Here is a 12,693-nt window from a genome sequence, read left to right on the forward strand (position 1 = left end):
TTCCTTTGGAAATAAGTAATAGGAAAGAAAGCTAGTGGTCATTTCAATGCTACTGCAGTAAAGCAAGCTATTCTCACTCAAAGAAGAAATACCAAAGGAAAGAGCTCAGAGCTATACAACTTAAGGCTACAACTATCATATCAGTCCAACTAATTTTAAAGACTGAACACTTCAACACTTTTGTAGACTGTGCTTTGGTAAATCTACCAAGATGGGAGATTTCCTACAATGCATGGGAAGGAATGACGAAAGACAGTAAGACAGAAATAGACATCTGTGAACATTACAGAAATTAGTAACTGTACTTACAAATGAGTAAATCTCAGTTAACTCATTTTGTTTAAGAACGTTCTACCTGAACTTCTTTCTCACAATAATGATATTTAAATTAACCTACCACTGGCTTACCAAAGGATGGGAAACAGAATACAAAGGTGAAACCTGTTTCTCTTTGCATCATTGTGACCCTACAGTGACAAGACCACAGTGGAAGGAAGCAAGGAGGGAAGAAGGCAAAGGGCATGAAGGATCATGACCCAGAGAGAGACCTAGGAAAGAGACTGGAAAGACAGACGGCAGCATCAAAACCACCTAGAACTGAATTCATTCAGAGTAGAGATCTTTTGAAAAAAAGATGCATGCTGGGTAACCACTTTGCAGCCATTAAGTCTGTGTCCTTTAGTAGTCCTAATAGGCTAGAAAATAGTCTTTTTAGAACAAAACTGAATATATTGTGAGGGTGTGATGGCATAAAATTATTCAGCTTCTCATATTTCTCCAAGGTATACATCTAATTTATCCACAGGCTTACTTTGTGCAGGCACTCTCAGTGATTAGTTAACTCAATTCAGCAGTATTGAGCTGCAAATGACTTATTCAGAGGAAAATGATTATGGGGAAATCTCTGAATTCCACATTATTTGAACTCTTATTCTAAGCTCATTTTTCAATTTCTATCAAATACTGTATAAACTTCCATATTCTTTGGAGACAAAGAATGTATCTCAGTAATGTAATTTTAATATCCACACACCTGAACAAGTTCTAAAACAGAATCCCAAAGGGAAAGCATGCAATTATACAATGGCTTCCCATTACCATGCCTTCTTAGCTTAAAATTGTTTAATGTCCAAATAATTAAGCCACAATGAGAGTTCAGCAAATAATCAGTGCAACAATATACGCCTTTTAAGAAGAGGTAATACTGGTATCTATTATTTCCTCACAAATAATGTATTATATTTTAAAAAAAAATCATCATCAAAATGTATAAATCCATTTGTGCATTCACCTAGGTAAATGCAATAGGATTAAGGCCAAGTTTAAGACTCCCTGAGGCACACAACTGCAAGGACTAGGAAGGAGGAGACTTTGCCTGCTCTTGTCTGCATTTTAGTATAGCAAAGCTTCTCTTAGTTCACTCGAATCACACCGATCCTGACAAGCGACTGTGAAAGAAACTGTGATTGCCTTGAAACTGGAGGTGTGTGGGGCTAAGAACTTGGGTGTCCTAAAGCTGTGGCTGGCCTCTCACTGCAGACAGCTCAGACGGGGATTAATGTTAGGACCAACTTAGAAGGTGCCACACTATTTTCTTGTCCAGATTTAGAAACTAGTTCCACAGATTAGCGGACCTCATGTTGTTATCTTCATACTAACCTTCACAAGCTGAAGGCCATGAGTGTGAATGAGCACCTTAGAAAGAACGACAGAATGCAGGTCCTCTCAAAGGACTCAAACTGTGAAGTACCTGGAAGCTCCAGTGCTGAGCAAGTGTCTCAAATCTAAAGGAAATCGGTCATCTCACCAGCACTACCACATACCTCAAAAACAATGAAACCAAATGCCCATCTCTAAAAACTTCTAAAATACACATTTATTCCAATCAAAAGAACCAAAATAAAGATTGGCATTTTAAAACATGTTATTTATGCTGTTAAGTAAAATTTGTACCAGTTTTTACCCATCCTTTAAAATCATGACCTAAGGGCTAGGAACATATATCTCATGGGAGTGTCTTGCTTAGCACGTGAGAATCCTTTGTTCCATCTCCAATGCCACAAAATCACAAAGCACCTGCACCCTGTAAAACAACCCCTGTTGTGTGAGAGACAGGGACAGCTCAGCTGGGGTCATCTAAGCACTCTGGTGGAGCTGCAAGGGCATGCCTATACTTAGATTCCTACTGCTAACAAACAGGACCTAAGACTAGGATTCTACACATAGAATTCTAGATCCGCTTCTCAATATTCCTCTCAGCAGGGGGAGCTAGCACTCTCATCTTGAAGGTCTAAACACAAACCATGGAACTTAAAATTTTGATTCCAACTATAAAATTTCAGAATGTTAAGACTACCCTTTTGAAAATCTCCACCAAAGAAAATTATTTAAGATTTGAAATTTACCTTTGTCTTGAAATTCCTGAAGATAGCTGCAAAAATAACGAAAAATCAAGGCAAGGTCTAATTAGTAACAATATTTCAAATCCAAAATCTGTATTATAAACATACATCTAGAAAAAAAAATAAACATTTTCTGTCCTGAAATGACAATTCCTAAAGGCTTACAGATTCATAATACATACATTTAAGTATGTAAAAAACAAATTTTTATCAAGACCTAATAATAGAACATATCGTTATTATCTTTATTAATTTATTTATTTATTCAATGCACTAACAGTTTAAAGGATTTTCTTTTTCAAAGTCTGAGGTATTTTCCACATAGATACTAAAATTTCCAAATATATCCTCAGATGCTCAAAATAAATGCTTAGCATTTTACTAGCATACTTAGAAAAAATATATAACTATCAACAAAAAGGATATCTACATTTGAAACTATTATAGTGGAAATATATTCTGTCCTTTAAAAATACTTAACATTAATAAACCAGAACACAAAACTTAACTCAATAATAAACATTAATTACAGAGTTATTTCCAAGTAGTAATAAAAGGCAAATGACTTACACTGACTTTACATCTTTTATCTTCTTAATGAGAGATTCTCTCTTTTCCTTGGCTTTCTTGGATAAATTTTCTCCTTTCAGTGTGTCTGCCACAAATGTTTCAACATCTAAACCATGAAATATAAAAACAGTATACAAATTATAGAAAAGAACCTTTTCTGTGTGAAGACAAATAGGTTAGTGATTGTTTCTACACTTAAGTGTTAATATCTGTGCAATCTATGGTAGTTATTTATCAGTCCAAAGTATAGCAGTTGAAGTACAGTTAAAAAACTAAGTTGGACAAATCAGCTCTCCACTTAGCTAAATAAAATCTGTATATTGTACTAATGCTTGGCACAGCACATGCTATTTGGATGTTTGACATCATTAAACTAGAAAGAAACACACAAGTTTTAATAAACTATGGTGCCCCGTAACACAAATTCTCTTCTATAAAGCAAGCAGAAAGCTTTCATGCACGTGCTACTGTCGCTTTATAATTATTTTGTAAGTTGCCCTAAGCACAAGTCACAGCATTTTATGAAGATGGGCCAGGAGCCTCTGACAACACCTGGCTTTCCCCGGTATCATCTATGTTCAGGAACACAGACTATCTAATGCTTAGAGGAAAAATACATCCCCTTTTTTCATAGTCAAGATTCTCAAATCACACCCTCCTCCTTGCTACCTGTCCCACGCTGGCTACCCTCAAGTCAGAAGATACCCAGTTGTCCTTTGCTTCCCACCCTGCTTTCAGCTACCTGGAATACTAGCTGAATAGAGAAGTGAAAAAAAAATGGGTTCTTCTGCTATTTAAATATACAGAGTCCAAGAAACAGATTTCTATGGCTTTGTATAACATTCCCCACAGTCTCTTCTGAAATTTTAGTAAACTCCTAAATATTGTGTTGGCTGACTCCTCTCCTATAAAGCTCCAAGAATTCTTTGCTGGTTTGATTCCTAGACATCCATTATTATTGTTCATAAAATATTGGATAGCTTACACATATTTTATTTTCAGAATTTCATGGCTCACTTTAAAATATCTCTTAGAGAATTACATTAAAATGTTAAACAAATCACCCACATCCCATACCAGAAAGATGTGTGACTTACTTTCTTTTTCTCTAACTACTTTGTCTCCTAACTTAACAGTGATAAAAAGATCAAAACGTAATATTACACATAAGTACTGAAAAGTACAATAATCTCAATTGTATTCATACTTAACCATTTAAAACCTACTATATAACCTAGAATCTAATCAATTTTAAATTCCTGATTACAGAAAGTATTTTGCTCCAATGAGTAACATGGATAAAGCTGTTACAGATTCATAATGCGTATTTTTTTGCTAAGCCAATAATACAAGGAAAAAATTAGATTAAAACATGAAACAATCTCTTAACAGCAAGTATATGTTAAAAGTAAGTATCAAACAAAATGAAAGCAAAATGACCTGGCTCCTCTTTCCTTCTGTGGCCCCTAAAATATGGAGGAAAGAGGCAGAGGCAGAGGCAGAGGTAGAGGTCAGCAGACCTGGGACAAATTCTCAAGTGGGTTCAAAAGAGCAAAACTTGAAGCAGCAGCTTCTACCCACAGGAACAGGAGCAGGCCACCTCTGGACAAGCTGACTGTTGCGGAAAGAGATCATTGGCTTCGTAGTATTCATCCATACAGTAACTTTTTAAAAAGTGGACCAAGAAGTAGCAGGCTACTGGGGCTAGCCCTCCCCAACCCACCCTATACTTGAAAGACTCACAGACACATAGACTAGTGAACAGTCTGCTTAATGTTATTTTCAATCAATGTTTGTCTTTAATTCCCTCTTCCACGAGTATTTAATTGCCTATTTTACATTTTCATTATGCAATCCCAGTTTAAACAAACAGGATCTATTTTCTATCTCCGGAAGCAATAACAGAACAAATTACTGCCCAAGAGTTATTTCTTTAAAAGGTCATTTCAGTTTTATAAAAACTCAGAAAACCACCACAAAGACACTGCATGCTCAACTTGCTGTTTCCTAAAAGCCTACCCAATGTGTCTGGAAAATGGGAACCCATCCCTCTATTTTGAGAAAACGTTTGTTGAAAAAGTGTAGGAAAAATCCAAATTTCTCAAGAGGAGGACTAGGTTTGGAAAACATTTATACGTTTAAAATGATACGTTTAATATATTTATTCCCAAGCTTTTTCCTAGAAAATGCTTTACTATTAGGACGATTTTTCCAAACATTGGCTTTTTCGATAATTCTCCAGAAGGATACAGGGAACAAACTGCTTTGCTGGAGGTGGTGTTTAACGAGAATTTTAGCTGGGAAAAGCTGCAGTAATCCGGTTTGTTGGTTGCCCATAGACTTGGTTGGTATTTAAGCTTTTGACGTCTTAAAATATACACTGCCTCAGATCTAACGGAGGAAACGCGCCAGCCTGCTCTGGCAGCAATAGCGGTACTGCGCAGTCTGCCGACTTTTCTCCCCGGGGCTTTTGCCAGCCCTCGAACAGGGATCATGGACCAGGCTGTCCTGGGGTGCCCCAGCCTTGCCCCCCAGAAACCAGCCCAAACCCAACCAGCCTTAAACCTCCAGCTCTTGTCCACGTAGCTGGGAACAGAGAGCTGGGCACAGAGCAGCTGAGTTTGGGACAGCCATGCTAGACAAATGGGGCTGGATCTGCGGCTTTGTACCTCAAAGCCAGAGTAATATTTCAAAAGGCAGCAATAAAACTCTTGGGTAAATCAAGCGCTCCTCTGGCTGGTTGGAAAAGAGATTTGAAGCTTTTTATTGTGCTCTAAATAACCCTGCAAATGGTGAAATAGCCTGCCGCGGTGAGCTAGCAGCCGCCGCGGCCCTTTTTACCTTCCTTTAGAGGTCGTGTCCTCCTGTTCATATGTAGATTTCACTGACTCCTTTCTGTAATTCCGGGGAACGTGGTAATTTGACTACAGGAAAAGGTCAGCCTGCGCAGGCTGGCCCCTAAGTCCAGGGACTGACTCCCTTTTTCTCCGAAAAAGAAGTTTTATTTTACCCACCGGCGCCAGCCACGAAAGAGCGGGATTTGAGGGGTGGGAGGCGGCTACTGGGCTTATGCCAATAAGCCTTGGAAAAGAGGGTGCCACCAACGCAAAAGACCGATGGGGTACCATCAAAGGCCGCAGGTCAGCACAGCCTGCATGTAACAGAAGACTCACCAACACTTACATGGGCATCATCTGCAAGTTAGCAACAGGAAAAAGTTAGCTCAGTGAAAGTAAACATGGTGGTAATTTTTTGCTCCTGTTATACCTTAACTTTGTCAAGAGTAAGCCATCCAGTGGGAACAGCTGTAAAAATCTGGGGCAAGGCGGCTGAAAGATCAGATTTACAACTGCTTTGTCCATAAATGTTAAGGTCTGAAAACAAAATGAAAAGATGTGTTCTAAGAGCCCAGCAATCCTTGGGCAGTTACATCAGAGAATCACTCAGCAGACAACTGACCCCTGAGAAGTGAGCACTTAAACATCCTGCCCACTGAGTGGTTCTTATACATGTGAACCCCTAGAAAAACTGCCACCCTGCCTTCCTCTAGACTGAGTGAGGACAAGTATCACACTCTTGTGCGCACACACACACACACACACACTTTTTTTTTTTTTTTTTTTTTTTTTTTTTTTTTTTTTTGGTTTTTCGAGACAGGGTTTCTCTGTGTAGTCCTGGCTGTCCTGGAACTCACTCTGTAGACCAGGCTGGCCTTGAACTCAGAAATCNGCCTGCCTCTGCCTCCCNAGTGCTGGGATTAAAGGCATGCGCCACCGCGCCCGGCACACCATCTTCCATGGTAATCCCATAGTAAAAAGGTACAAGAAAAAAAGTCTTCCAGTGATAAATTCCTCCACGAGGCAGTCAGAGTTCAGCACCTATCCTCACAAACCCCAACTCTGGAACAGCCTAGAATAAGACCTGCAGCTTGGAGGTGGGGAACAAGGTAACCTCCCTCTTGTCTGGACCTAACACACACACACACACACACACACACACACCACCTCTGTGCTAGCCTGAATCTGCCTAAAGGAGAAAGCAAGAACTGGGGTGAGCCACCGTTTGCTGAGTCTCACATCAATAAAATAACCGTAAAAAATAATCCTGCCCCCCCCCAGAAGGCTTTACTGTTTAATTTCACATGTCTCCCTACTTAATGGTGGGAAACAGATTTTACTTTGTTCAATGAGCTGTCAGTCACCCCAACTTAATGTGTTAACTTAAAACCTACTCAGTTGCCATCAGAACAGAATCCCACTTTCTGTTAAAACAGAGAATGGTCTAACCAAACAGCTACTGAGGAAAATATAAAAATCAATTCAACTGGGCACATGCTGATCAGTGGAGCAAAACACCCGAAGTTGGAAACTGGCTAATTGAAAATTTATTGATTGTTCTAGCCAATGCCTTCCCCTGAATTACTTTGCACTTTCGCATGTTACTGCTGAAGTGTAGACTTTTAAACATGACAAAAGACATGAAGAAGCACAGATCACCAAGTGCAGGGGGTGAAGCAAATCTGAATTTTATAATAAAATTTTCAAAACTGGCGATACAGGCTAAATGGTTTATTATGATAAAAGGCTGGGCTGTTGAAAGATAAGGCTGGCCATCTTTCACCCTCTTTAGGTTTATCTAATCAAAATCTTTCCACCACACACTTCAAAGAAACCACAGTGAGTAACACACTTGTCTGAGATTTACACTATTCCCACCCACCACTGGATAGCACCTAATGTAATGTGTTCAGAATGTGATTGGAAGAGAAGCGTAAACTCAGTGGGATGAAAAAGATAGACTTGGCTTTAATTGAAAAAGACAAACTAAATAAATAATGAGGATATAAAACCTAGCCTGTGCCACTTTTATCACCCATATATGACACTTAATATTCAATTTATGGGCAACAACTGAACTGTGTTTCAAACCACCAGAGCCTTTCCCTCCTATGGTGCCCTTACCTTCTCTTTACAAACACTTCAAGGCGAGTATCAGCAGAGATAAACATAATTGGAAAGTTCATTTTTTAGTACATTTAGATGTTTTGAAAGAAACTAATGCTGATTAAGATGAGATTGACTATTTAAAATACACATACTTTCAAGAGCTTTACTTAGTAATCCAAGGAAAAATACTTTCACTGAAAAGCCATGCTAAAATAGCCCCCAACAAGAAAAAAGAAGGTATTTTACTCTCAAGTAAATAGATAAGTAATTTTCCTAATGCTACCTCTTCATTTACAGATACTATTTCACCCAGACAAAATCTCTATTAACTTCTGGACCCTTGGTTTTTAAACGCATATCCATATTTGTAGAAGGAAGGATCTTAGAGGTTGAGTTCACTTTCAGATCCAATGTTCTCTTATCAACTTTATCCTCATTAGTTGCTGCTGCCAAAATGGGGAGGCTTGTCCTTGCTCTGTTGGATAATCCAGGTACTTAGAAGAAGGTGACTATTGGTGACTCAGTAGGTGGCACTCTTCCCTTTGCATACTCAGCCAGTGCTCCAGAAGGAAGCTATGAACACTAGATATACCATAAATAATTCTTATAAGGAAAATAAAGCTAAAATGGTGACCAAATTATAAACAGGAATTGGAAAGGTGAGAAACAAGCCATAGTGCACTTGGCATTGAAAAAACCCTACCTAGGTTTCAACTGAATTGCATTCTTTATCAAATGCCCCAAACAGTGTTATCTATTACACTGTGTGAAGGTGTTAAAAAAAAAAAAAAGTCCTGGAAATCCCCAGTAGGGGGGAAAGGCAATATTTCTAATCAAAACTGCCATCTGAACAAATCTCAAGGTCATCTTGCTGAAACCATATAATCACTTTCTTATGGTTTGTTCAATTTGGTTTTAATTTTTCAGTGCCCTGATGGTTATTTTCTTCCAAAAGTGGTTTTATTTTCTAATTTATTAAGAAGGTAACACTTCGCATTTAAAATCTGTTGTCATGATATGAATGGCTGAGAATGAGTGCAAATATCTGATTGCGAACTTCTAGCAGCCCCGTCCTTCCAGGGTGATTAGACCAGTGAGAGCTGCGGGCAGCAAGCAGCAGGCAGCACTCCCAGGGCTGTTCACCTTCTGCCTGCCAGAGAAGAGCCCACATAAATCAAGGCCATGCTTGCTATTAGTTCTAGTCAAAATATTTGGGTATAGGGTAAGATTAAATGGCCAAGGCTTGGGGCTATCCTTTGGTTTGAATTATCCAGGATAAACCTGTTCTTTCATTGTTTGAGAGTGGAGGATGTCAAAGGCTGATTCAACAAAAATTTACATAAACTGTACTAAAAAAGAATAATTTAACATTTCTTATTTTTTTAAAAAAATAAAGGCATTAATTTTTAGTATACTGATTCCATAAAAAATATAACTGTTCAAACTATTACATTGTCATTCTCTCAAGGATATTACTAATTGAGAGTTAAAGATAGTGACTTTATTTTTGCATTTCCATACAGTTACTTTTTTAAAGGGAAGGCTTGAAAAGAGGACAAATATTGAAATGGTAGTGAAAAGCTACTGTAATCAAAACACAAAACAAAGACAAAGAAAAACCATGATTACAAAAAACATAAATTTGAGCACCTATCTCAGCAAACACTTGTGTGGCATCTGATAATTTACACGACGAGCATAGGAAACATAAATGAGATTATTTTCTTTCTTGTGAAAGCAAAGGTCTTGAAACTCCTGGAAAGGTTGGTTTCTATCTAATCCACATTGTGCCGTGCATTTTAAGAGCCTTGACTGCTTACAACTACCAGGATCAATATCTCTTCTTCAATTTAAAAAAGAATGCACTATCTTTCTATCTATACACCATAGAGCTATGCCAGCAATACCTCTAAAATCCAAGTCAATGCAATCACTTCGCTATAATCTTACAATTCTAAATTGTACCATGCACTTTCTCTCAAGAACACCTGAGTGACAGACTTGTTGTCATCCTGCCTTTCCACAAGATTCAAGGGACAAATGTCTACTGAGAGCATCTAAGGATGTTAATTACACAGAAAATCTTAACTTTCTTTGAAAGCTTGTTTAAAGTTGTTTTAAGCCATGAAGACTAGCTCACTTTCCTCTATTCCTTTACTATATATCACACCCATGAGCTAAAAATATCTTCTAAGAATAAAATGTAATGCTAACTTGTAATCTGCAAACAGTTGTTTTGATATTTGTTTCTAATCCCTCATGTATTTTATAAACTACTAATTTCAAACATTATGCTAGTTCAACCTCTAATTTAAAAGATGGCAGAAATACACAGAAAGTTAGGATTAGCGGGTAAATGTATAATCCTGAGCTCTTTACATGATACAGGAGCAAGCAAAAACAATCTGTAATCTGTGAGGGTCAGTGGGTGATGGGTGTTGTAGTCACACATCATAGGATGTTGGAAGAGTGACTGTGGGTCCACATGATACCCTGACTACTAAAGGAGTTGTCCAGCTTTAGAAGCGAAACCGGGTTATTGTTGTTGCTGTTGTTGTTGTTTTTAATTACAAATATGGACCTAGAACAACCTGAAAATGATGACATTTCTGGAACAAAACATTTTTCTGATCTAATTATTAAGATATTTTTCTAAACATACAATTCCTGCATTGCCCCTCCCCCCATAAAATGTTAACTGTAATGAGACCAAACCGGTACTTCTCTAAGCTCTCATGTAAGAAAATAAAACACTTCCTTAAATCAGCATCGACAGTTCTTCCATCATTTCTCTTAGTGATATCCATTAATGATGAGAAGCATTTCTCAGAGTGACATAGCACACCCTCAGCCTGCATCATGTTCATACAAACACAAGTCTCCATCCACACATGATGTAAGCAACCCAACACCTTAACAGGGTATTATATGATGCTTGCTCTCATACTGTTGCAACAGTAACCTACTACTAGTTCAAATGTACCTTTTAGAGGACATTGTTTTTAACGACTAAAATACACAGTTAACAGCACAGGCATCTAAGCAAAACTTTTTAATTCTCTTATCCATGATCAATATCGAAAGGAATGTTTTAGAGACTACCAAACTAAAATTATTCCATTTCCAGATGATAGCATCTACAAGACAAAGTATATGGTGGTTGGTATCCAAGACCATCAGGATAGGTGAGACTTGTGATGCTCTAAGAAGATGTATTTTCTACTTTGTGCAGAATTATCGAGCCTTTCTTGATGCTTAGTGGAACTACACACCTCCAGACATTACTGACCTAACTGAGGAACCACATTTCAACTCCTACAAGTTCCTATAAATGGGAATGTAAAACCGAAAAGGGGAAGATGAGGTTGCAAAGATGAAGTTCCTGATCACATGATACAGGAAGTAGAACTTTTAACACAGCCTTCCTTTTTCACTTTTAATAGTTACTGAGGCTGAAAAAATAGTGGCTATTTGAATATTTGGGCACCCTTCAAAACTATAAACATGTTTGACCCGACTGTTCAAAAAAATGGGGGTGGGGTTGGAAATAGTACCTTTTGGCCTCCTAACTTCCAACACCTGCAGCCCTGCAGTCTTTGCAGGCACCTGCATCCTTACTGGCCAGGCCACCAACTAGTGCTTGGACTTCTGCTTTCGCAGTTTTCAAACATGCATTCATCAACATTTGCTGTCCATCTCCCGCCCTCACATTCGGGTCTTCACGAAACGCATAACTGTCCGGCTCTCCAGGGAGGATCAGCACTTTTCAGCTTACACGCCCACTCCCTTCTAGTCCCGACATCCCAGTCCCCCTATACGGCCCGCCCCCCACCCTCCGCAGAGGGTGAGGGCTAAGCGCTTCTGTCCCTGCCGGCTCGCCGTCCCCGCGCCCCCGCCCCCAGCGTCACCGCCCCCTTCCCGCTCTTTACCTGCCAACAGGTTCCTAATTTCCTCAGGGAGAGGGCCGGGAGAGGAGGTACAGCTGGGGTTGGGCATGGTAATGGCTTGGACCTAGACTCGCAATAGCGGTCCGAGTAAGCACCGAGGGGCTACGACTCCGGACACGGCCGGTCCGAGACTGCCAACAAGGAAGTCACTGGCTCTCCAGCCAGCGGTCGCTGGACACCGGGCCCTGCCCCTCCCCTCCGGGGAGAACGGGGCGGGGCTATAGGTGAGGGGGCGGGGAGACCTGCCTTAAAACCTGACTGCGCTTGCGTAGACCTTCCTGTCTGACTGTCCGAAGAAAGCGCCTCGGGGTAGGCCACGCCCACACACCGCCGGACAGGCCACGCCTATACGCGGAAGCGAGCAGGAGGCGAGGCCTCCGGAGGAAGGGAGCGAATGGGAACTATGTCACCTGACCGGGCCTTGAAGCTCGCCCGCGCCATTTTTGTTACTGGAACGTTAGCCACCCCTTTCTTTCTCCAGGATTCCGGAAAATAACGCCTCCGCAAGGCTTACGCACTTTCCCGTTAAGGGGCCATCTAAATAGTGGTCGTTCCCACCAAGGTTTAAACCGCCGTCTGGTAACCCACCAAGAAGTTTCCACCATAACACTCCAACTGGCAATGGCTCTCTTTGTCCCACTAGATGAAGGTAACGAAGTCCCATTTTTCCGCCAGTCCTTCCTGAGCGTCTCAGTCCTAAAACGGCGGAGCGTTCTGATTGGCGCTGACATTACTTTCCTACTTATTCTTGGTGTGGCTTATCCTTTTAGGGTCAAGCACCAGAAATGTGCTGAAATGTACCAGAAAGCCACCTGTACTGTTGCCCAC

The 12,693-nt window shown here is 40.0% G+C and overlaps 1 protein-coding gene across 1 annotated transcript in view; it reads right to left on the bottom strand.

Moving 5' to 3' along the window:
• Skap2 (src kinase associated phosphoprotein 2) overlaps positions 1–12,078 on the bottom strand; it is a 154,221-nt gene extending 142,143 nt beyond the window's left edge. Inside the window, exons 1-3 of the mRNA XM_021190526.2 lie at positions 11,848–12,078; positions 2,973–3,078; positions 2,406–2,431 (exon numbers count right to left, since the gene is read on the bottom strand). Of these exons, the coding sequence (XP_021046185.1) occupies positions 2,406–2,431; positions 2,973–3,078; positions 11,848–11,914 (199 nt within the window). The 5' untranslated portion in view covers positions 11,915–12,078. The remainder of the gene's footprint in view (positions 1–2,405; positions 2,432–2,972; positions 3,079–11,847) is intronic.
• Between the last annotated feature and the right edge of the window lie 615 nt (positions 12,079–12,693).

The sequence above is a fragment of the Mus pahari genome, chromosome 2, assembly GCF_900095145.1.
Source record: "Mus pahari chromosome 2, PAHARI_EIJ_v1.1, whole genome shotgun sequence".
NCBI lineage: Eukaryota > Metazoa > Chordata > Mammalia > Rodentia > Muridae > Mus > Mus pahari.